At 41.6% G+C, this 25746-nt stretch overlaps 2 protein-coding genes across 2 annotated transcripts; both read left to right on the forward strand.

Moving 5' to 3' along the window:
* The first annotated feature begins 885 nt into the window (after positions 1-885).
* LOC116592419 (olfactory receptor 8S1-like) lies at positions 886-1809 on the forward strand. Its single transcript, XM_032345625.1, has one exon. The coding sequence runs from the start codon at positions 886-888 to the stop codon at positions 1807-1809; it is 924 nt and encodes a 307-aa protein (XP_032201516.1).
* Positions 1810-14955: 13146 nt separating this feature from the next.
* On the forward strand, positions 14956-18123 carry LOC116592420 (olfactory receptor 8S1-like). The gene is made up of 2 exons (XM_032345626.1): positions 14956-15021; positions 17171-18123. The coding sequence occupies exon 2, from the start codon at positions 17188-17190 to the stop codon at positions 18121-18123; it is 936 nt and encodes a 311-aa protein (XP_032201517.1). The 5' UTR covers positions 14956-15021; positions 17171-17187.
* The last annotated feature ends 7623 nt before the right edge of the window (positions 18124-25746 follow it).

Here is a 25746-nt window from a genome sequence, read left to right on the forward strand (position 1 = left end):
AGAAAAGTATTCTTCATTTCTGGAACCAGGCCTAGACACTGAGATGAGAATTAGGAGAAAACTAGGGAATTCATTTCCTGGCTCTTCTACAGGTTCTCAACAGGGCTCAATATCATCTTCCTCCAGGGTAAAATGGGGGAAATTTCCATGCATGAAAACAGATAGGAAATTTTTTTTTATACTCTGCATACCAAAAAAAAAAAAAAGTACTATTAAGTTTAGCACACTGTTTAGGAAGTAAGAAGACTTGGATTATTTTGAATAAAAAGAATGAAGAGAAGAGAAAAGGTTTATTTGCTGTAGATATGTTACATAATGGTTTGCTGTAGATATGTTATATAATGGTTTGCTGTAGATATGTTATATAATGGTTTTTGAAACATTATTGTAAGGATTTCTTTTCTTTTTTTTTTTATTTTTTCAGTGTTCCACGATTCATTGTTTATGCACCACACCCAGTGCTCCATGGAATACATGCCTTCCTTAATACCCACAATCAGGCTCACCCATCTCCCCAACCTCCTTTCAAAACCCTCAGTTTGTTTCTCAGAGTCCATAGTCTCTCTGAACTTTGAAGCATGCAACAAGAAGTGAGTAACACTAATGTGTAAGTGAGCCAGCCATATTATTTTTCAAATAAATCCCTGTAAAACAGGAATAGAATTCTCTAAAGTGCATGAAAGGATAAAGTACTCTAAAGTACAAGAAAGGATAAAAACTCTCCCTGAGATACAGTGAGAGCAGCTTTGAAATACCTGAGCACAAGGTCAAACTAAGCAGGATGGGAGGGATGTATAAGAAGACATGATGATGCCCTAAAAAATGGAAACTATCATAGGTGGTATCATTCCCTTTGTATTTTATTCCAAGAAATCCCCTCCACAAATGGCCTGGAGGAACCACAGCACCATCACTGAGTTTATTCTCACCGGGCTGTCCAACAACCCCCACATCGAGGCTCTGCTCTTTGTGTTCTTCCTGGGGATTTACCTCCTGACCGTGACGGGGAACCTGATGATGCTGCTGGTGATCAGGACTGATGCCCGCCTCCACACCCCCATGTACTTCTTCCTGAGCAACCTGTCCTTCCTAGACCTCTGTTTCTCTTCAGTCACTGAGCCCAAGCTACTGAAGGACCTTCTCTCTGAGAAGAAAACTATTTCAGTAGAGGCCTGCCTGACTCAGGTGTTCTTTGTGTTTTTTGGTGCAGGAACTGAAGCCTTTCTGCTCTCAGTGATGGCCTATGACCGTTATGCTGCCATCTGCCACCCACTGCTCTATGGCCAGGTGATGAGCAGCCAGCTCTGTGTGAGGCTGGTGGTGGCCTCATGGGGCCTGGCCTCTCTCGATGCATTTATCATTGTGCTTTTGGGTATTAACCTGGACTTCTGTGAGGCCCAAACTATACACCACTACATTTGTGAGCTGCCTGCCCTTTTCCCTCTGTCATGTTCTGATATCTCCATCACTACCAATATCCTGCTCTCTTCCATTTTATTGCATGGGCTTGGAACATTCCTCCCAATCTTCTTCTCCTACGCTCGTATTATCTCCACTATTCTGAGCATCAGCTCCACCTCAGGCAGAACCAAGGCCTTCTCCACCTGCTCCTCCCACCTCATTGCAGTGACCCTGTTCTTTGGTTCAGGTTTTCTTTGTTATCTCATGCCTCCCTTGGGTTCCTCTTTGGATCTGCTCATCTCCTTGCAGTACAGTGTAGTCACGCCCTTGCTGAATCCCCTCATCTACAGCCTAAAGAACAAAGAGGTGAAGGCGGCTGTGAGAAGGACACTGGGGAAATATCTCTAAGTAGTGACAAAGACACAGTTACAAAGACTGTTCCTTCACATTTCTTCTTTTCTCCCCACTTTCTCCCACACACAGTGTCATATAACTTGGAAGAAAAATTCCAGAGCTTGTCTGAACAGAGCCTGCCTATTATTCCAAGGCAGGCTCTGTTCAGATTTGATTTGGGCTTGATTTGGGCTCCTTATTTGGAAAGTCTGTGCTCTGTTGGTTGGAAGAGAATGTGAAGACAATTTTCCACAAAACATATTGATAAGACAACAAAATAATTAGGTTGAAAAGATTCAATGATCATTTCAGGAGATTTGGCATCTGACTGTGAGGAATTGCAGGAAGTACTAAAAACAAAAGAGACATTGATTAAATAGAAGATAACTTTTGCAAATCCCAACCCCTGGTAAATAAAGCATTGGTAAATAGAAAAAAAAAAGATCCTATGTCAACAAAACAATCAAAACTCTATGTAGTATATTATGAATATTAGAACATGATATACTAAAGTTATAAAATATTGCCAGTATTTAGATTTCTTTATTGTAATCTATCTATCCTTATATTAATTCATTGAATTCATATAATTCATTGAATTCATTGAAAATTTAAGTTTCTAAAAGCTCAAATCCAAGCATTAGAAAGATAACAGAAACTAAATATGAAAAGGAGGATAAAGGAACTAAAAGCACAAATTAACAAGTCAGAAAACAGAAAAACAAAATTGGGAAGTAAATTAAGGTTGTAGTCATTCAAAAAACTCTAAAAGTTAATATAACCCTGTAGAGCATATTCAAAAAAACAGTAACACAACAGATGTAAAATATAAAAATTTTAAGGAAATGTTAAGAATCATCTCAAAAAATTTGAAAAGTGGGCTTTTGTTCAATTTTTAAAAATATGTAAGTCAAGAAAAAGAAAATTGAGCCATTAGATAATTAAAATTTTTAAAAAATCAAAGAATTAGCTCAAAAGGGCAACAAGCACAGACAGTGTTTCAAATGAATCCAAACTTCAATGTTATATGAATTGTTTAGAGTACAGAATAATAGGGGAAGCTGTCAATGCATTTTGAGAGCTAAAGTAACTCTGACTCAAACCTGTAATATTATCATCTTGTAATGATTATATAGACAATTCTAAATGAAATATTAATCTGTTGAATCTGAAAGTATACTGAATCACTTCTTGGACTTTTGGCTAAGATCAAGTGTAAAGTATACTGAAAGAATAACAATGTAAATAATAATCCAAGATCAAGCAAACTTTGTTATTGATTTGATCCCTCAAATCAGTAGGTTAAAGTGAATAATCATATGTCCACCCTAATAGACTCTTAATAGGCATGAAAATAATATTCAACATTTCTTATGACCTCAAATATTTAACAATAAAAAATTCTAATGATTCTCTCTTTAATACAAAGTAATATTAAGTGATATTCAACCACATGCTTCATGATAATAACAAATATCAGATTGAGGAAATTACACCTTAATAAAACAGACAACACTACCACTCAAATTACTTAAGAACATTATGCAATTTCCTTCCAATGCAGTGAAACAAGTCAGAATTGTCTAAAAACTATAGAACACTTATGAAAGAAATTGAGGAAGATGCAAGAAATGGGAAAACATTCCATGATCAGGAATTGGTATTAACAAATATTGTTAAAATGTCTATGCTACTCAAAACAATTTACACATTCAATGCAATCCCTATCAAAATAAAATTTTTCACAGAGCTGGAACAAGCAATTCTAAAATTTGTATGGAACCAGAAAATACCCCAAAGAGCCAAAGTAATGTTGAAAAAGAAAATCAAATCTGGAGGCAGTAGTCTTCAAGTCTTGTTGAGGAGCTGGTAAACTTCAATCTCCTTTCACCTGTGTTTTGCTTTATTACACCCATTATGTCAGGCAAAAGAAGCAGCAAGAAATGCTGTAATTTTTGCCCTCAATTTACAAGGGAATATTCTCTATATGAACTCACCTTCAGCTTTGCTACTTATAATGGTCTATTTACATGTCCTTAAGAAGTCTATTTGTGGCACACCTGGGTGGCTCAGTCGTTAAGCATCTGCCTTCAGCTCTGGGCATGATCCTGGAGTCCTGGGATCAAGTCCCACATCAGGCTCCCTACTCAGCAGGAAGCCTGCCTCCTCTCCCACTCTCCCTGCTGGTGTTCTCTCTCTCCCAGTGTCTCTCTCTGTCAAACAAATAAATAAAATCTTTAGAAGAAGAAGAAGAAGAAGCCTATTTCCATGAAAACTGTCCATTTGCTAAACCTTGTTGCTTAGAAGTATCTAGAGAATTTGTTGGTTTATTGTATTAAGAAGTGTTATACTTTAAAATCTTAAAATTGCTAAAAGGAGAAAGGAAGTAGAAAACTAGCATTGAGATTTGGTCAGTTTGGGGGCACATGGGTAGCTCAGTGGGTTAAAACCTCTGCCTTCAGCTCAGGTCACGCTCCCAGGGTCCTGGGATCGAGCCCCACATCGGGCTCTCTGCTCTGCGGGGAGCCTGCTTCCTCCTCTCTCTCTCTCTCTCTCTCTCTCTCTCTCTCTGCCTACCTCTCTGCCTGCTTGTGATCTCTGTCAAATCAATTTAAAAAAAAAAAAACTGGTCAGTTCCCCAGAGCAATTGAACCCATCTCTCATACATGAAATCTAATTTTCTAGTAGAGATATTAGGCAAAATGCACATTCATGTAAAGGATTTTTCAGTGATTAGACTTGAGGAGAACTGGTTTGGACCAATTTAAACCTGGGCAGTCTACACCTACTGACTGGCTTCTCATGCTCTGAAATATTATCTTTCATAAATGTGTAAAATCAGTAACAGTGGGAGTGGGAGTGGGTGGAAACCAGACTTCAATGTGTTGAAGAATTTCTTAAAGATTTTATTTGTTTGTTTGTTTTAGAAAGAGAACAGGAGGAAGGGCAGAAGGAGAGGAACAAGTAGACTCCCCACTGAGCATGGAGCCCAATGCAGGGCTTCATCTCACTACCCTGAGATTATGATCTTAACCCAAATCAAGAGTCAGATATTTAACCAACTGAGCCATACAGGTACTCCTATATTTTCTAATTTAAGATAAAGGACTACAAAGACTACAAAAACACTAACTCAAAGGAATCCATGCACCCCTACATTTATATCAGCATTATCTACAATAGCCAAAATAGATAAATGGCCCAAGTGTTCATCGACAGATGAGTGGATAAAGAAGATGTGGTATAATGATGGACATTGGGAGGGTATGTGCTATGGTGAGTACTGTGAATTGTGTAAGCCTGATGAATCACCAACCTGTACACCTGAGACAAACAATACATTATATGTTAATTTAAAAGAGAGAGAGAGAAGATGGTATATATGTATGCCGGAATACTACTCAATCATAAAAAAAAATGAAATCTTGCCACTTGCAATGATATGGATGGAACTGGAAAATGTAATGCAGAGCAAAGTTAAGTCAGTCAGACACATAGACCAGTGGAACAGAGTAGAGAGCCTAGATATGGACCTGCAACTCTATGGTCAAATAATCTTCAACAAAGCAGGAAAAAATATACAGTGGAAAAAAGGCAATCTCTTCAATAAACGAAGCTGGGATATATATGTGTGTGTGTATATATATATATATACAGCTATGTATAGAAGAATGAAACTCGACCATTCTCTTATACCATACACAAAGATAAACTCGAAATGGATAAAATACCTCAACATGAGGCAGGAATCTATCAAAATCCTAGAGGAGAACATAGACAGTAACCTCTTTGACTTTGGCCACAGCAGCTTCTTTCAAGACATGTCTCCAAAAGCAAAGGAAACAAAAGCGAAAATGAACTTTTGGGACTTCATCAAGATCAAAAGCTTCTGCACAGCAAAGGAATCAGTCAACAAAACAAAGAGGCAATTCACAGAATGGGAGAAGATATTTGCAAATGACAGTACAGACAAAAGGCTGATATCCAGGATCTATAAAGAACTCCTCAAACTCAACACACACAAAACAGATAATCATGTCCAAAAATGGGCAGAAGACATGAACAGACACTTCTCAATGAAGACATACAAATGGCTATCAGACACATGAAAAAATGTTCATCATCACTAGCCATCAGGGAGATTCAAATTAAAACCACATTGAGATATCACCTTACACCAGTTAGAATGGCCAAAATTGACAAGACAGGAAACAACATGTGTTGGAGGGGATGTGGAGAAAGGGGAACCCTCTTACACTGTTGGTGGGAATGCAAGTTGGTGCAGCCTCTTTGGAGAACAGTGTGGAGATTCCTCAAGAAATTAAAAATAGAACTTCCCTATGACCCTGCAATTGCACTACTGGGTATTTACCCCAAAGATACAGATGTAGTGGAAAAACGGTCATCTATACCCCAATGTTCATAGCAGCAATGACCACAGTCGCCAAACTGTGGAAAGAACCAAGATGCCCTTCAACAGACGAGTGGATAAGGAAGATGTGGTCCGTATACACTATGGAGTATTATGCCTCCATCAGAAAGTATGAATACCCAACTTTTGTAGCAACATGGATGGGACTGGAAGAGATCATGCTGAGTGAAATAAGACAAGCAGAGAGAGTCAATTATCATATGATTTCACTTATTTGTGGAGCATAAGAAATCACACGGAGGACATGGGGTGATGGAGAGGAGAAGGGAGTTGGGGGAAATTGGAGGGGGAGATGAACCATGACAGACTATGGACTCTGGTTTTTGAAGGGGTGGGGGTGGGAAGTTGGGTGAGCCCAGTGGTGGGTATTATGGAGGGCATGTATTGCATGGAGCCCTGGGTGTGGTGCAAAAACAATGAATACTGTTACACTGAAAAGAAATTTTTTTTAAAAAGGCAACCCATGGAATGGGAGAAGATATTCTCAAATGACAGTACAGACAAAGGGCTGATATCCAAGATCTATAAAGAATTCCTCAAACTCAATACACACAAAACAGATAATCATGTCAAAAAATGGGCAGAACACATGAACAGACACTTCTCCAAAGAAGGCATACAAATGGCTAACAGACACATGAAAAAATGTTCATCATCACTAGCCATCAGGGAGATTCAAATCAAAACCACATTGTGATACCACCTTACACCAGTTAGAATGGCCAAAATTGACAAGACAGTAAACAACAAGTCTTGGAGAGGATGTGGAGAAAGTGTAACCCTCTTACACCATTGGTGGGAATGCAAGTTGGTATAGCCACTTTGGAAAACAGTGTGGAGATTCCTTAAGAAATTAAAAATAGAGTTATCCTATGACCCTGCAATTGTACTACTGGGTATTTACCCCAAAGATACAGATATAGTGAAAAGAAGGGCCATATGTACCCCAATGTTCCTAGCATCAATGGCCACAATCACCAGACTGTGGAAAGAACCAAGATGCCCTTCAACAGAAAGAGCCAAGGTGCCCTCCCTTGGAAGGGAGGGGAGTAGGGGAGATGGGTGAGCCTGGTGATGGATATTAAGGAGGGCACATATTGCACGGAGCACTGGGTGTGGTGCATAAACAATGAATCTTGGAACACTGATAAAAATAAACACTTGAATAAAATAAAATTAAAATTAATTGTAATAAAAATTAAAATTAAATTTTAAAAAAATGCTCTTTGTGAAAAACAAAAAGGCACCACTGAGCTTTCTGTCTCTAACAGACTACAGTTGCCTTCAAGGAAATGGTTCGAAGTGTCCACACCCTTCAAAGGATGAGTTTGGGAAATTGCCCAAAGGAACCAACATTCCAATGGATCTCTTTTAACAAAACCTTCTTTGTACATTTTTGAGTATGATGAATAGGATGCCCTGGGGCTGCTTCATCTGTATCCCAGGTCTCCCCAAAAACTATGTTCCTTCTGAATGAATGAATGAATGAATGAATGAATGATAAATAAATAAATAAATAAATAAATAAAATATAATTAAAGTAGACCTTCTCTGGATTAACTAAGGACTCAAGAAGATGTACTTCCAGGGTGCCTGGGTGGCTCAGTGGGTTAAGTTGCTGCCTTCGGCTCAGGTCATGATCTCAGGGTCCTGGGATCAAGTCCCACATTGGACTTTCTGTTCAGCAGGAAGCCTGCTTCCTTCTCTCTCTCTCTGCCTGCCTCTCTGCCTACTTGTGATCTCTTTTGTCAAATAAATAAATAAAATCTTAAAAAAAAAAAAGAAGAAGATATAGTTCCACTTACAAATGCCCTCCTTTTCCTTACCTACCAGCAAGGATGAATCAAACCACTATCATTCCATCAGCTGTTCCACCACTCACCTCGTCATGTCAAGACCTAAACTGCTTTTTACCTTATTTACACTCATATTTTACAGATGCAATGTCAGTCAAAGGTCAACGCTTTTTAACACCATAAAAATCACATTAAATTGGCCTTTAGTATGGGAGTACTGTTTGCTTCCTAGAATTGAGATATTTATTTCCTGACATGCTGTCTGATATTAAGCTTTATAGGAAACTGAGAAGGACAAAGGGCAATAGGCAAATGGGCACAGGTGCACTGGCCTCCAGCTGCCCTCATCACTGCCTGAGCAACCAACTGGAATAATCATCCATACCTTGGTTCACTCCAGCCCCCACGGCACTCCATCACCCCTGCAAGAGGATGGCCCAGACACCCACTACTCAGAGGTCCTGGCACAGATGTCTCCTTCTCCAGGAGGACTTCCCTGACCCTTCCAAAGTTGGCTATAAGCAGGTACAGGAATATGTGTTTAGACAGTTTAAAGGAAAAAAAAAACAATAACCACAAAAATGTGGGCCCCAAAAGGAGAGCATTCCTGCCCATTCATCTGCCTGGGCCCACTTAATGTGTTTGCAGATCCAGCCCTTTTGGGAGGTAAAGGCTGGAGGATCACAGCAACATATCAAATGCTTCCAGTACAACACTGAACACCAGATGGACCAGGAAGATTCATCCTACAGCAGCCCCATCCAGAGGCCTCCATTTCACAGCCTAGGGGATAGAAAGGCAGAGATGGGAAGTTGCCTGCCCAAAGTCACACAACCAGTCACATGACCAAGGTCACCCAAACTGTCTCCAAGCCCAGGCCTTAACCATTATATGCTCGTGTAGTCAGAGGGTGTTGGAGAGATTATTTTGCCCTCAGTCCCAGCCATGCCTGCTTCACATGACCAGCCTGGAGTTGGGAGCAGAACATTCAGGTGGGCCATACAGATTCCTCCATCCCCAGACATCCAGCATAACCACATACACATGGGCACACACACTCAGTGTTTGGGGAACCCTGCCCTCCCAGTTCCTGGCCCTGTTATGACTGTGTTAGGGTTGCTAAGTCATGGGCATCATTCTGGGCAGGAGTGTGGCTCCTGGAGTCAGAGAGATGGGTGTGTCCATCTGCTCTGTCCTGTCTAGGTCCCACCACATGGCCCCTCCTCCCTGTCCCTTGCGGAGCACTCACCATCCTGGAGAAGAGTTCAGAAGCCATGGATGGACATCTGCGAGCTGTACATGGCAAGGTCATGTTGTCAAAAAATAGCCTCTGTGCTCCAGAGCAGAAAAGTCATGTTGTCCAAAACCAATCTCTTCGCTCCAGAGAGAAGACAGAGTTTAGATATGAAGAAGGAAGACAGTTTATTACTCCATGGCTAAGAAACCTCCAGCAGGCTAATGCCTCCAAGACTGCAAAACTTCAGGCTTACAGGAGTAAAAGGCTGAGGACTTCCTAGGAAACTACAGGATTTGGGCAGTTTCAATACAAATCTGGTATGTGGGGCCAGCCACCTTCATCCTGCCTTCCAAGTGGTCTCATGACTAGCCATGCCACCAGCCATACAAGTCATTAGTAAGTCTACATTGATGTCATCAGGATGTCAACATCAATACCAAAAGTCTGGAACAAAGAATTCTACAGAAACACAAGTGAAGGGAGCAGGATGCTTCAAGAATGAGGAAGAGAAAAACGTGTTCAGTTTATAGGCAAGTCTTGCTGAAGCACTAGTGTGTCCACCTTACTTTCCATTCACGTTTATGCTTCCATAGTGGTTTCAGTCATGCCACAGGGAAGCAGGGGAGTCCTGTGGGCACAGAACAAGTGGGGCGAGTAAGACCCCTCATCACTCACCAACTCCCTCCTGGCCCTGCCCTGGCTCAGCTGTACACTATGTGAGTGAAGTGGCCACAGAGATGGTCCAGCCGGTGGAGAGCAGCTCCACGCGGACCATGGACTCTGTGGCATCCTTCACCACACCAGTGCAGCATGGTGGCAAGGCAAGAGGTCAGGTTAGGCAGGGTTTTTCCTTCACCATGTCCCTCCCCTGCCTCCACTTGGCCTCCTGAGTCACCTTTCTAGGGTCCTGGGAGATGTGCAGTCTAGCTGTCCTGGCCCCTGTTCATGCCTCACTGACCTGGGGAGGGAGGAGAATGTCACTAGTCCCCAAGGCTGTGCTCTCCCCTCATATGCTGTGTTCACACTCAGGGTACCCTCCAATGCCGGCTTTACGTGCTTACTTTTCCCCTCCACCACTGGGCTCCCCAAACCCAGAACCTCAGGCTTTCCCGTCACAGCCCTGACCAGGCTGAGCTGTCATTGCAGTGTGGGATCTGGTCTCCTGTGGGCTGTGAGCCCATAATATGGCAGGACCAGCCCAGAGCAGGTGCTTAGTGAGTGTGGATTGACTAACCAAGGAGCTGCTCCCACCCTGACAGGCACATCCCACCCCAGCACCCACTAACCTCCAAGGGCTGAAGTGAATGCAGCAGCTGGTCCTGAGCCTTACAGGAGAAAAGCCACCCACAGTGGTGTTGGTCACATCTTGAGCCTAAGGCAGAGGCAAGAAGTGAACCAGCAGGCAGTGCACGGGTGACAGGCACCCAGCTCCCATGCCGCACTGTCTGCCTCCATTTGGGAACAGTTCATGCTTGTATCTGCTCACCAGGCATCCTTCCCTCCTTCTGGTGACAATGTCTATTTCCCTTTGGGAAAACTGCCACCCTATGCTCTAATGGGTTTGTCAGTCAAGGCCTCCCCTGACCAAAGAGTAGGACTGAAATGTGGTAGTCAGGAATTTAATCCCTTAGTGATACAAAAACTGCAAATCACAGGAATTCATCCCATCTGCAGAGCCCTGAGGAAACTACCTCATGTCGCTGCTACCAACATCTGACACCTGATACCCAGTTCTGTACAACTTAGCAATAAGTCCCACCTAAGGGCTTTTGCACTTGTTGTCCCCACCCTCCATATCCACAAGGCTCTCCATCCCTTAATTCAGGTTCCTAATGCTGCCTCCTCTTTCTTTACCTCCTCCATCAAACAGCACATCCCATCACCCTCTGTCTCCTTATCCTGCTGTCGTTCTTGGTGGTGCTTGCCATCACATCACTGCACTTTGAACTATGTCTGTATTACCTGCAGAGTGACACTGACAGGAGGGCAGAGGCTTCTGTGCTGCCACAGCTGTCTCTCCAGTGCCTGACACCTAACAGCTGCTCGGTAAAACTGAATGACAGAGAAGGATAAGGCATTAAAGATAATGCCTATTCCCACATAGGACACTTAGATGGATAAGCAAAAGTAGATCTTTTTCTTATTAACATATAATGTATTATTTGTTTCAGGGGTACAGGTCTGTGATTCATCAGTCTTACACAATTCACAGTGCTCACCATAGCACATAGCCTCCCCAGTGTCCATCACCCAGCCAACCCATCCCTCCCACCCCCATTCCTGCCAGCAACCCTCAGTTTGTTTCCTGAGATTAAGAGTCTCTTATAGTTTGTGTCTCTCTCTGGTTTGGAATTGTTTCATTTTTCCCTCTGTTCCTCTATGATCCTCTGTCTTCTTTCTCAAATTCCTCATATCAGTGAGATCATATGATACTTGTCTTTCTCTGATTGACTTATTTAGCTTAGCAAAATAGCCTGTAGGTCCATCCATGTCATTCGGGTTTTTTGATGGCTGCATAGTATTCCATTGTGTATGTATACCACATCTTCTTTACCCATTCATTTGTTGATGGACATCTGGGCTCTTTCCATAGTTTGGTTATTGAGGACATTGCTGCTATAAACATTGGGGTGCAAGTGCCCCTTCGGATCACTACAAGCAAAAGTATTCATTCTGGGATCTCACATCTCTGCCCTGGCACTCACTTTTTACTGAAGAAGGGATGAATACATGTTTTATTGCTGTTTGCATCACTTCAGTTAACTTAAGGGTACCATGCCTCTGTGTTTGTCACTTGTATGTAAATCCCATGAAAATGTTCATGATGTTTCTCTGCCTTGAAAAAAAATAAAATTTTAACTTTTTTATTTCAAAAACTATCTGTATGACTTATTAAAAGTAATTTATTACAAACTTCAATTATTATTCTTTAATAAATTCTCTTTTCAATTCATTATATGCTTAAAGTGGAAACTCTGGAAACCTAAGGGTGAATAATATTCCAGGGTGGAGTTATCTCCTGTCTTTTCGTTATTATAGTGGATGGTCCTGTTGGAGAAGTAAGGAAAACTCAAATGTCCACTAGACTGGACTTCAGTCACTAACAAGTCTCAGCTCAGCTCCCTCCATGATTTCTCAGGGCTTTGATGACATCAGGAAAATGTCCATCTCCCAAAAGTTTTCCTTTAAATCTCTTTCTTATTTTCTTGATCTTAAGCAGCCTCCCCCAAGCCTAATAATAGTGTCTTCTAGGCTTTAAATAATTGCCTTAATTCAGAAACTTATAATACCGCCCTGGAGAGAATCCTTGTGCACTAAATTTACCTTTCTAGTTAAGTCCAAACTGTGGTTAGTGAGTCCAGAGCTCGACTTCAGGCTGGGACTTCAGGGAATACAGGGCAGCAGCCCAGCTTCCTCTGGGGGCCCCTGACCCAGCCCAGAGCTACCTATGTCCAAAGAACCTTCTGATTGGCTCTGGTGGAATCTTCTCTCTTTCAGTGATGCTCTTAGAAGAGGATTCAGAATCACAGATGGAATGAAGGAAGACCAGGCTCACTACTGCACCTGAGATCATGTGAGAAGGAATTCACGAAATGGGTGCCTGTTTTTCAGAATAGGAGCTTCTTTAGAGAAGGTCTCCTTGTCTTTCCATATAGTGGCCTCCATTGCAGAATGACACCACTCTCCTGTAAGTTGTGCTGGAGAATAAACCTGATGCTGTGATATATCCATTGCTTCCAGAGCTGAAACTATTCTAATTTCCTTCACTCACTGACGGCAAAGAAAATAGGCCATGTACTCTGTAAAGAAATGCTTGTGACAGGGGTTCTCTTACCAGGATTTACCTACCAAGCATCTGCTTGTGATGGGGAACACAGAACATGTGGAGTTGCTTCTTCCGAGAAAAGCCAGGAGAATGGTAAAATCTTCTCTGGGTTTCTGGTGGTTCCCCCTATTCTCTGCCTGTGAAGTTCTCTGTACGCTTCACTTCTGCTGTTTATCCTCTCCCGCATCTCCACCTCATGATCCTTTGTCCTAAAGCTCCTGCTGCACCCGTTCCTTGTCCCTAAGCTAGAGGCGGGAACATCCCACTCCTTGGCAGACCATCTCCCTGGATGGGACTCTATCTCTGTTTGTCTGAATGGTGCATTAGTTCCAGCTGCCTTGGACACTTTCCCTCCCTGCTTCACACTGAGGACAGTGACAATTTAAAATCTACGCATCAATCCTCTCATGCTTCAGGATCCCAAAAGATTGCAAAAGGCTGACACCTGCGATGAAACAAGGGTATCAGAGATAGGGACTACACCATCAGAGCCACGTATTTTCCTGCTTGCTCAGTACAAACTGTTAGAAGCACCGTAGACTTGTTCTTGTTATTGAAGTCACCTGAGAACTAGTCACGTTGTAACACTGTGAATGGTCCAAGGGAGCAGAGGAGAGGCAGCTCTGAGAACCACTTCAGGTGGATGAAGATTGTCTTAGGTCCCTCCTGCTCCCAAGGCTGACATCCTTCTCCCCCATGCAGATTCCTCCCGCATGCACTTAAGGTCTGAACAGCACAGCCCAGCTCACAGGATCCCTGGAGCCTCCTTGTCTAGTCTGACCTTCTGCACACACCCTTCATTCATTTCTTCATTCCAAAGATGGCTTTAAGCAGCCAGTGTGCAAAGCACTTGTACACACACTAAAGACACTCTCATTTAATGGAAACATGCTGTCAAATAGCTTTCTCTTTGGGCAAGATTGGGTAATTAAGATCATAGCTCCAGCAGAATTGTTCTCAACTTTGGGCTTGATCCTTAAGTCCCCAACATAAATCTGTGATTTGCTGTATTAACAGCTGGATTGGAAAATATGCTGATTTTCTTTAACCTCCTGAAAGGCACATAGTCATGAACATAGCCAGTAATCTGCTGTATCTCTTTGAAGGAGATATTCATTGCATTACCAGGTCTCTGATGGATATGACGTGTCTGTGTTAGCAAAAAGCTGAAACAGGCGTTCACCTAAAACACTGCTGAAATCCTCCCCTTGGACGGCTCCCACCTCTCCTCAGTCTCCCTGTCTTTCCTTTTAGTTGTGTCCTCTCCACAATCCATATCCTACATCTGCCTTCAGTCCACTATAGCTCAGGATTAAATGAAGCCAGTATCTTCCCTTCCCAAGAGTGACTGCAAGTGCACTTTATTTTCATGCTTAATTGGTCGAGGATTTAAATGGAAATAATCATTCCTGGTCAAGAAAGACATTTCAGGCATCAAGTTGATGAACTGTGTAAGGACAGCGAATGGTGGGGGGAGGGGAGATTCCTTTCTCTGTGACAACTTGAAAATCACAAGAGAGAAGTAGCTGTTGCCTTCATTTATGCAATATGTGGATGTAGGGCAGGGGAGAACAGGATTTTCCACAAATGCTACAGAGTTCCTCAGATGAGAGCTTGAAGCCCCTGTGGACATAATAGCCACTTGTGGCTCCTTGTGAGTGACAGTGGAAGAATGGAGGCGATTTTCAGGAGAGCCACATCCATACCTATTTTGAAATACAGAGATCTCTGGAAAGAATGACTTCCACTTATCATTTTGCTTGGTTTGTATAGATTCAGATATAGTGTTTGGTTTCACTGGTATCTGCAATTTTTACCCATGCAGGATCCTCAAAAGTAACTTCTCCAGCCAGTGGTGCTTCACCATCACTGGATCGAAGCTCATGTCCTACAGGCACATAACGGAAAACATTGCCCTACTTGTCCTGGGACACAGGTAATCCAGATTTGAGTCTGAGATGGACTGAGGTGGGACTGATGGATTTGTTAATGGGATCAGAATTTAAGCATTTCATGATATATGTTAGTGTCTGGACATCGATTCCTGGCAAAGCTTGAAGGGTCAGAGGCAGGGCTCTCTGGATCAGTAAGATTAAATATTTCTATGATACGGAAGCTTACCATGGGATCAGACAGTGGACTGGCAGACAAAAACAGAATCCGGGTAAATTAGCCTCAAATGTCCAACTGAGGAAGGAATCATCACATAGGGCAGTGACTCACTACATAGTCCAAGATGTTAGGCGTCAAAGTGATTCTTAATGTCATCATTAATCTAAATGGCTCACCATCTGGTCCTCCTGGTTACACAGGTGACAGAGCAAAAGGATGAGAGAAACATTGTTCATAAGAAAACTATAAGCCTTTTCCATCTGGCCCTCATGGGGCCATAAAACAATAACACGTCCACACTAACAACACAAACAGCTTCTTCAGTGTTAGCCACAGTGCTTGTGGGTTTTACCAATATGAGACCACTAGAAAGAGGATGAGCAGCAGCATGAGATGGTGTGCTCTGTGTAGACATCCTTCAAGTTCAGCAGCAGTGCCCTCCATGCTGCGTTGAGTGGGAGGGCCAGCAGCAATGGTAGACAACAATGTCAACAGTGCTCCCCACAGGGGCCAGTGCTATGGGGGCCCATGGAGGAAGGAATGAGCCTGTGCAGAAGGCAGTCATGAAGTCTTGTCTGAGGCGCACAGGAGATGCCACAGAGAGGCTCCCAAAATAATCAGACAAATTTGAGAGGAATCAGAAGCTAATGGTGATTGTCCTTGTCAAATTGTGGTCCCTGTTCTCACGGAGCTCATAGCTGGGAGGGGAAAAAAATATCTCACATATTCTCACATGTGAGAAAGATATCTCGCATGAGACAAACACAGAATTCAGACTATGACATAAGGCACCTGAGAACGAGTGGCCCAGTGATTTGAACAGACAGCTGTGAGTCAAGGAGGAAGCAGTTGGGACGGGGTAAAAGGAAAAAGTCAAAGTTATAGGTGACATTGGAAGGTCCATGAGAGTCAGGTCAGTAGAATTAAGAGGAGAATATACAGAGAAGAAGATGAGCAGAGACACAGAAGCAAACAGACCTTTCTGGTATCAAAAGAAGCCAAAATGACTGAAACTTTAAGGGCAGATGAGGAAGAATTTAAAGGTCCAAGTAAGAAAATTTTTGTTCCTCATCACTGTGACTAAGCCTAGACATTGGGCTATAATTAGAAGGAAAAAAAAGTAATTTATTTCCTCTTTCTTCTGCTGTTGTCAACATAACATTACAAAATATCCCTTAATATCAGACTACTCACAGGTAAAATGGGGATAAAATTCCTTACCCTGGGGCTACTAATTCCCTATCCAATCACAGAGCTGCCTTGCAACAATTTAGATAAGTGTTTAAGAAAGTGCTCCGTGTTTAATAAGCTCTTATTAAAATTAAATGCTCTGTATGAAGTAATGATCAAGGACACAAGACTTTCATGGGCCCCAGTCACTTCTGCCTTCCTAGGTCCATTTTCCATAAAACTACACTAAAATTTATACTTTATGATTGCAGTTTGTGAGATGACTATAATCCAGTCTGCATTATATTCACTTTTTCTTCTGATCTTAAAATAAATTTAATATTTTAATTTAATTTTTAATAATCTTTGTTATTAACCAGGTAAGAATGGTACCTATTTTGCCTAACGGAGATCAAATCTGGTAAGGAGCCATTAGATAATTTTTAACAAAAAATTATGGTTGAGAAATTGAAGAAAGAAGGTTTAAGACCCCTGCGAATATGTGTTAGAATTTTTAGGATTTCGATACTCGAGGAAGAATGCAATAGAATCTAAATGCAATGAATGTGTAGGTGAACCAGAGAGATCTTTTTTCCAGTTATCCCTATAAAAGAGAAAGAAGATTCTCTGAAATATGCAAAGACTGTGACCCAGAATCGATAATAACCAAACAGGATAAAAGCTCTTCCTGATATACAGTGAGAGCAGTTTAGAGATGTCTGAACAGAGCGAAGGCAGAGCAGGGAGGGGTATAGGGTAAGAGGAATGATGACAGATCTCATCTCTACTTCTGTTTTATCCAGGGAAACCCCCTCCGCAAATGGCCTGGAGGAACCACAGCACCATCACTGAGTTTATTCTCACTGGGCTGTCCAACAACCCCCACATCGAGGCTCTGCTCTTTGTGTTCTTCCTGGGGATTTACCTCCTGACCGTGACGGGGAACCTGATGATGCTGCTGGTGATCAGGACTGATGCCCGCCTCCACACCCCCATGTACTTCTTCCTGAGCAACCTGTCCTTCCTAGACCTCTGTTTCTCTTCAGTCACTGAGCCCAAGCTACTGAAGGACCTTCTGTCTGAGAAGAAAACCATCTCGGTAGAGGGCTGCCTGACTCAGGTGTTCTTTGTGTTTATCACTGCAGGGACCGAAGCCTTTCTGCTCTCAGTGATGGCCTATGACCGTTATGCTGCCATCTGCCACCCACTGCTCTATGGCCAGGTGATGAGCAGCCAGTTCTGTGTGAAGCTGGTTTTCATCTCATGGTGCCTGGCCTCTTTCAATTCAGTCGTAATTTTGCTCTTGGCTCTTAACCTGGACTTCTGTGAGGCCCAAACCATACACCACTATACTTGTGAGCTGCCCTCCCTCTTCCCTCTATCTTGTTCTGATATTTCCATCAATATTGACATCTTGATCTGCTCCATCTTATTGCATGGGCTTGGAACTTTCCTCCCAATCTTCTTCTCCTACGCCCGTATTGTCTCCACCATCCTGAGCATCAGCTCCACCTCAGGCAGAACCAAGGCCTTCTCCACCTGCTCCTCCCACCTCATTGCAGTGACCCTGTTCTTTGGCTCAGGGTTGATTCGTTACCTTATGCCCACATCTGGCTCCTCCCTGGATATGCTCTCCTCCTTGCAGTACAGTGCAGTGACACCCTTGCTGAATCCCCTCATCTACAGCCTAAAGAACCAAGAGGTGAAGGCGGCTGTGAGACGGACACTGGGCAAAATCCTGCACTATATGAGGTAGTGAACAAGGACACAGAGTGTGGCAGATGAGTTTGCCTTGCCAACTGCTTGAACCTCAGGTAGAATTCTGGACCACTAACTGGAAAGGAGCCCTAAACCACCCTCTCCCTGGCTATACTGCCAACAAAAAATAAAATACATAAAATCATATCTTATTTAGCTCTTTAGATATAAGGTCTATTTTTAATTCTACCCCTTCGCACCATCAGCACCACTTCTTTCGTAGAGGTCACAGATGTTGTATCTGCTGAATTAATCAGCAATGTACTTTATTTTGTCATCCTTATTTTGTCTTGCTGATCTACTTTGTTAAAAATTATGCATTTTATTGTCCTTCATAATATTTAGACAATTTTTCCTTCTTTATCATTCTAAACTCTTCTTAAATCTGTATTTATGAAGTTCAACTTTTTTATTATTATTATATTATGTTAGTCACCCTTACAGTATGTCATTAGTTTTTGATGTAGCATTCCAAGATTCATTGTTTATGTATAACACCCAGTGCTCCATGCAATACGTGCCCTCTTTAATACCCACTACTAGGCCAACCCATGCAGCTCCCTGCTTGGCAGGAAACTTGCTTCTCCCTCTCCTACTCCTCCTGCTTGTGTTCCCTCTCTCTCTGTGTGTCTCTCTCTGTCAAACAAATAAATAAAATTTAAAAAAAAAAATCTCTCCTCCTTCTGCCACTTCAACCTCTTTCCTCCATTGTTTTGGGATTTTTTGTTTGTTTGTTTTTACATTCTGGAAATTTTTTTTAAGAATTTACTTATTTATTTGACAGACTGAGATCACAAGTAGTCAGTGGCAGGCAGAGAGAAAGGGAGAAGCAGGCTCCCCGCTGAGCAGAAAGCCCGATGGATGCGGGGCTCGATCCCAGGCCTCTGAGACCATTACCAGAGCCGAAGGCAGAGGCTTAATCCACTGAGCCTCCCAGGCGCCCCATACATTCTGAAATTTTTGTCCCTAGATGTTATCAACATATTATTGTCTTTATATTAGTTGCTGTCGAATCAATTAAATTCTGGATTTCAATCATAATCTATAGTTATTTAGGCTTCATTCTATGTTTAAATTTATTTACTACTCACTGGCATCCCTTTGATGGCACATTCCCCCATTCTACTTCCTTTTTGCACAGCAGAGCATAATGGCTATGAACACAGTCTTAGGAGCCTCGTTGCCTGTGTTCATATCCCGACTCTGCCCATATAAGTTTTATAATCCTGACAAATTGCTTACCTACTCTGTATCTGTTTTCTAGATATAAAATTGGGAGAACAAGAGTATCTACACTGTATAGTTAGCATGAGGATTAATGAAATGGGAGATCGAGCACTAGAACATTAACAGCCACCATTTGAGTGTTACTGATCATTATTCATGAGTTCCTCATTTCTTTTTTTTAAGATTTTATTTATTTATTTGACAGAGAGAGGTCACAAGTAAGCAGAGAGACAGGCAGAGAGAGGGGGAAGCAGGCTCCCTGCTGAGCAGAGAGCCCAATGTGGGGCTCAATCCTAAGATCCTGAGATCATGAGCTGAGCCGAAGGCAGAGGCTTAATCCACTGAGCCACCCAGGTGCCCCAAGTTCTTCATTTCATTCTGCTTTGATTTAGTTGTCATATGCACTTGTCTAGAATTTTTTTTAAGGAATGGCTATTGCAAAATATTCCAAGACCTTGCATATCTGAAAATCTCTTTATTTTAGGGGTGCTTGGGTGGCTCAGTCAGTTAAGTGTTCCACTCTCAGTTTCCACTTGGGTCATAATCTCAGGGTCATGAATTTGAGTTACATATCAGGCTCCACACTCAGCATGGAGCCTGCTTGGGATTCTCTCTCTCCCCTTCCCTCTGTCCCCCACTCCACCCTCTCTCTCTTAAAAAAAAAAAAAAATGAGGGGCACCTGGGTGGCTCAGCAGGTTAAGCCTCTGCCTTCAGCTCAAGTCATGGTCTTAGGGTCCTGGGATCAAGCCCCACATCGGGCTCTCTGCTCAGCAGGGAGCCTGCTTCCCCCCTCTCTCTGCCTACCTCTCTGCCTACTTGTGATTTCTCTCTCTCTGTCAAATAAATATAAAAAATCTTTTTTAAAAAAATGAAAGTCTCTTTATTTTGACTATACATATAAATGAAAATTTGCCTTGTTACAGAATTTTGGGGTCCCCTCTTTTTTCTTCTGTACATATTATACACTGTCATTTGGTATCTACCAGTCTTTGGAAATGTAAGGACAGAGTGACACTCTTGCACAAAAAAAGATAGAAAACAAAATAGCACCACAAGAGCACAAAAATGTTTTTTTTTTAATGTTTTTTAAATAGCATTGCAGAAAATGTCAATAACCATGTATTACAACAACAATGGAAATGTAAAGTCATCAAATTAAAAAGAAAAGATTTTAAGATTGGGTTATGAGAACTATATGTTACATACAAAATTAAGACTTCAAAAATAAAGACTTTGTAAAGGATAAACTTGTGGAATCACTATGCAGTACTCCTGCAACTAATGTAAACACTGTGCCTCAACTACACTAAAGAAATCTATTGTCTTAAACAATAAAAATTATAATCTCAAGGTGTTTAGGTGGCTCAGTTAGTTGAGCATCCAGTTCTTGATTTCGGCTCAGGTGGTGATCTCAGGGTAGTCAAATTGAGCCCCCGGTTAGGCTCCACTTGCTTGAGATCTTCTCTCCCTCTGACTCTCCCCCCTTCTCTTTCTCTCTCTCTTTAAAAATAAATACTAAGTAAAATCTTTTAAAGAAATTATACTCTTAAAACAAGACTTGCAAGTGACTCACAAAGGTTGAAAGTTTTTAAAAATTGCTCAAACTTCTTAACTAGAAAATGCATATGGGAAAGTAGCTGTCAAGGTCTCATTTTCAGTCAAAATTGAATTCGAAGCAAAAAAAAATTGGTTTCTGTACCCCTGGGGCTAATAATACATTATATGTTGATTAAAAAATTAGTTGAAGAATCTAGGACAGTAGTCAAGTAGTAAATGCTCAAGAAAAATGTGCTGACTGTAAGATTACTCTCAAATTCAGATGGATACAACCACAATGATACCTATATGGCACAAAGAAGATAAAATGACTGAACATTAACTACTCAAGTCACAGAACATAAAATACTGTAGAAAATAATAAGGGAAATTAACAAATTTATAATAATTGTGGGAGACTTTTTTTAAGATTTTATTTATTTATTTGACAGGCAGAGATCACAAGTAGGCAGAGTCAGGCAGACAGAGAGAGAGGTGGAAGCAGGCTCCCCGCTGAGCTGGGAGCCAGATGCGGGGCTCAATCCCAGGACCCTGGGATCACGACCTGAGCTGAAAGCAAAGGCTTTAACCCACTGAGCCACCCAGGTACCCCAGGAGACTTTTTTTTTTTCTCAACGTATTTATGGGTACTTTTAATCAAATCAATGAGAATCAAATGGACATGCTAACACTTTCATGGAAAAAAAAGAAAAAATTAAGTGCTTTTGATGAGTATTTCTGCTGTATCCAATAGTCTTAAACCTCCATGTATTACTAAATAATGGTCTCCAGGAAGAATATTTTCAGAGACATACTACCTATTTGAGACATTATTATGTATCATCAAGAAGACGAAATATGTTTGTTTTTAATTTTTTACTTAAATTCAATTTAGGTAACATATACTGTATTATTAGTTTCAAAGGTAATCATTCATCACTTGCATATAACACCCAAAGTTCACTACATCACATGCCCTCCTTAATGCCCATCACCCATTTACCCCATTCTACACCCACCTCCCCTACAGCAACCCTCAGTTTGTTTTCTAAAGTTCAGCCTCACTTATGGTTTGCCTCCGTCACTGTTTTCATCTTATTTTCCCTTCCCTTCTCCTATGTTCATCTGTTTTATTTATTAAATTCCACATATGAGTGAAATCATATGATATTTGTCTTTCTCTGACTGACTTATTTCATTTAGCATTATGCCCTCTAGTTCCATCCACATGGTTGCAAATAGCAAGATTCCATTATTTTAGATGGCTGAGTAATATTGTAGAAGACTTTTATACAGATTTTAGAGTTCTTAACAAATTAGTCAAACAGAAGTAATAGCAAGGAAAACAAGGATCATATAATTAAAAACAATCTTCTAATAAGGATATATCTAACCTGCATTATAAAATTTTAGAAGGTCAAGGTTGAATAAAATGAGGAATTGATTGGCCAGGAAGCAACAGGAGGGAAATTTCTAAAATGTCAACAAGGGAACTAAAAGAAAAGAAGAATTCCTCCCTTTTATGGCTGGAGCATGTGACCCGCTCTGCTTTCTGAAATATCTTGGGACACTATGATAGCTATGTGAATGAGCCAAAATTTTATCTTAAACAGATCTTATTTCAAATCCTTGCTCAAACATGTAACATCTGAGTGACCTCAAACAAATTATTTAATTTCCGTGAGTTTCTTTAATCTCTAAAATAAGTATAACCATATATATCTCTTGTGGATTTTAAAGGCTCAGTGATACCATGTAGAGACCTAAGTGTGTATCTATTATTCCTAGAATGATATATAATCCAAACATATAGATAGACTGGGATTAATTTCCTTTTAATAAATATTCACCAAGAATACATTGTGGATCCAGGAAATTTTAAGTACACGTTTTGCCAATGACCACACTTTGGCATGCCCATGGGGTAGAGAAATCAGTTCCTTGTTGATATCTACTATGTAGCATGGATAAGAGACAGATACCAGAGAGCCCAGCTGGAAGACTGGAGTCATTAGAAAGCAGAGATAGGGATGAAAAATTAAAAATATCCAGCCTTCCAGGAGTTTATGATCTAACTGTGGTGAAAGAATGGAAACACTTCACTTAAAAACAATGAGTGAGGGTGCCTGGGTGGCTCAGTGGGTTAAGCCACTGCCTTTGGCTCAGGTCATGATCTCAGGGTCCTGGGATAGAGTCCCACATCGGGCTCTCTGCTCAGCGGAGAACCTGCTTCCCTCTCTCTCTCTGCCTGCCTCTCTGTTTACTTGTGATCTCTCTCTGTAAAATAAATAAATAAAATCTTTAAAAAAAAAAAAAACAACAACAACAATGAGTGATTAACTGTCCAAATTTCTTTAAGATGGAAAACATGTGCTCAAGGAAAAGAAAAGAAAGGGAAAGAAAATGATAAAACCCAGCCAAAGCCTGGGGTTGCAAATTGTGTTTATTCATTCACTGATTCACCCATCAGGCTTCCTGTGAGCATCCAGAATGCATGGAGTATTGTGCTTTTTTTTTTAATAGGAAAACCCAGCTTTCTCTTTTTTTTTTTTTTTTAGGATTTTATTTATTTATTTGACAGACAAAGATCACAAGTAGGCAGAGAGGCAGGGGGTGGGGGGTGGGGGAGAAGGCTCCCCGCCAAGCAGGGAGCCCAATGCGAGGCTCTATCCCAGGACCCTGATATCATGACTGAGCTGAAGGCAGAGGCTTTAACCCACTGAGCCACCCAGGTGCCCCAGTATTGTGCTTTTTGACAGAGGTTTAATACTGAATAAGGAAAGTGTGCTGTAAGAATTAACTCCAACACACATGAAATTGGCCTAAACTTTTTTACTGAGGTAAGAGACATATCTGCATGGCGCTGATCCCTGATCATTAATCAGTATGAAATATACTGATTAATATGTTACTTTGTGTCTATCCATTGGTCCAAGGTGAGTTTTGAGGTGCCTTATCCCAGTGTGTCAGCACTGTTTATTGACACAATGAGATTGCTTGCACTGGTCTCAGTGAGACCTCTGCTATTGAGGCTGGTTATATAGCAAGAATATATCTATGTGATCAACAGGGTACAAGACAGTCCTAGAACCCTTTTGACCTCCCTGGTTCCAGAGTGTTCCATGTACCCATCAGTGATTCCTGATCTAAGAAGTATGTCCTGTCATGGCATTGCAGAATGAGGACAATGGGAGCCTATTTCAGGTGTCTCTGGATGCCTTGCCGTGGGGTAGGTTTTGGCTGTGAGGTTATCCTTACTTGATGCTGTTGCTATGCTGTGTCCTCTACAACAACCATAGATCTGTAAGCATTGTCATTTGGGGTCCTGTGAGAGTCCTTTAACAAACCCTAACTGCTGCCATTTGTTCAGTTGGTATGAGAAAGGGAATTAGAAGTTCACTCCCTGACTCACTTTTAACTAAAAATATGGCTAAAGTATTATTTAGATAGAAAAACAATGTTTCTGCTAAAGGCGGTAGAAATGAATCATTGATGCCAGATGGTTGCCAAGTCACCCCGGGTTTGAAGTAGCACATGCTTTGGAAGCAGTTACTGACAATAAACTTTCCAGTGGAATCTGAAAATGATAAAACCTAAGCCTCAGGATCTAGCAAAATGGATTAGCAGGAAAGACTGCAGGAGCTCAAAAATTCAGTCCCGTGGTTGCTGCATTCAGGGTTAGCAAAAATAAAAGCTCAGAGGGACGCCTGGGTGGCTCAGCTGGCTAAGTGCCTGCCTTCCACTCATGTCATGATCCCACAGTCGTGAATTGGGCTCTCTGCTCAGTGGGGAGTCCCTGCTACTCCCTCTGCTTGTGCGCTCACTCTCTCACTCTCTCTCTGTCGAGTAAATAAAATCTTTTTCAATTTAATTTTATTTTTTTCGGTGTTCCAAAATTCATTGTTTGAAATCTTTATAAATGAATGAATGAATGAATAACAAATGAATGAATGAATGAATGAATGAATGAATGAATGAATGAATAAAAGCTCAGACTCTCCTTTGGTTGAGCTTCGCCCTCTCTGGCCAGGAGGTGGCGCTTCAACCAAAGAAACGGGAGCGGACATCCCCTGATAAAATAGCTACATCTGTAAGACCAATTACTATTAAAAAAGGTAGGACAAATTAACAGTGGCGGGCAAGAAAACATAAAAAGAAGGGATTCATGAGTGAAAAGAATTTTGACTTTTCAGTGTGTTAAAAGCAGCTCCCTGAAGTCCCGCCTTTGCTGAAATGGCTACTGAGAATTTTAGACAAAGGGGCAAAGTCCCCATCCTTGACCAGCACTAAGTGGAGGAGAATGTCGGCTTGTTTCTGAGGGCACGGTTGGACTCACCTTGGATCTTCAAATGGCTGCTACCTTTGTGGCAATGGCTCGTGTGGCTGCAGCTAGTTTACTGGGCTGGATCAAGGAAGCCACGTGTCACCCATACCCAGTCTGAGCTGGTTCTAGTGTTTCACACACATGTTGATGGTTTCTAATCAAGAGAGAAAATATGTGGTGTTTGGCCCTGTGAAGAGAAGACAAGTGATCTCTCTCCAGTCCTCTCCCCTTGCTATGAGGCAGCCTTTGGCTGTGATGCATATCTTTATTTTAATGCTGTTGTCTTATTGTATCCTTTTCCTGTAAATCATAGATTTGTAAGATCTGTCATTTGGATCCTTGGAGTCTTCTTTACTGATGGAAATGTGTCTGACTCTTGCCATTAATTTTTTTTTAATTCTCTTGCCCTCTTGCCCTTTAGTGAGAGCTGAATAGGAAGTATGAGGTCCGCAGGCAGGCCGCTATGATGGCTGGGAAGCTTTCTCATGAGCCATAGGGAGAAATGGCCAATTGGCCATATAGACCTCTGCAAT

The sequence above is a fragment of the Mustela erminea genome, chromosome 6 (genome assembly GCF_009829155.1).
Source record: "Mustela erminea isolate mMusErm1 chromosome 6, mMusErm1.Pri, whole genome shotgun sequence".
Lineage (NCBI taxonomy): Eukaryota > Metazoa > Chordata > Mammalia > Carnivora > Mustelidae > Mustela > Mustela erminea.

Bases quoted from the DNA above. Each gene is read 5' to 3' on its own strand.
- LOC116592420 (XM_032345626.1), top strand. From the start codon at position 17,188: ATGGCCTGGAGGAACCACAGCACCATCACTGAGTTTATTCTCACTGGG.
- LOC116592419 (XM_032345625.1), top strand. From the start codon at position 886: ATGGCCTGGAGGAACCACAGCACCATCACTGAGTTTATTCTCACCGGG.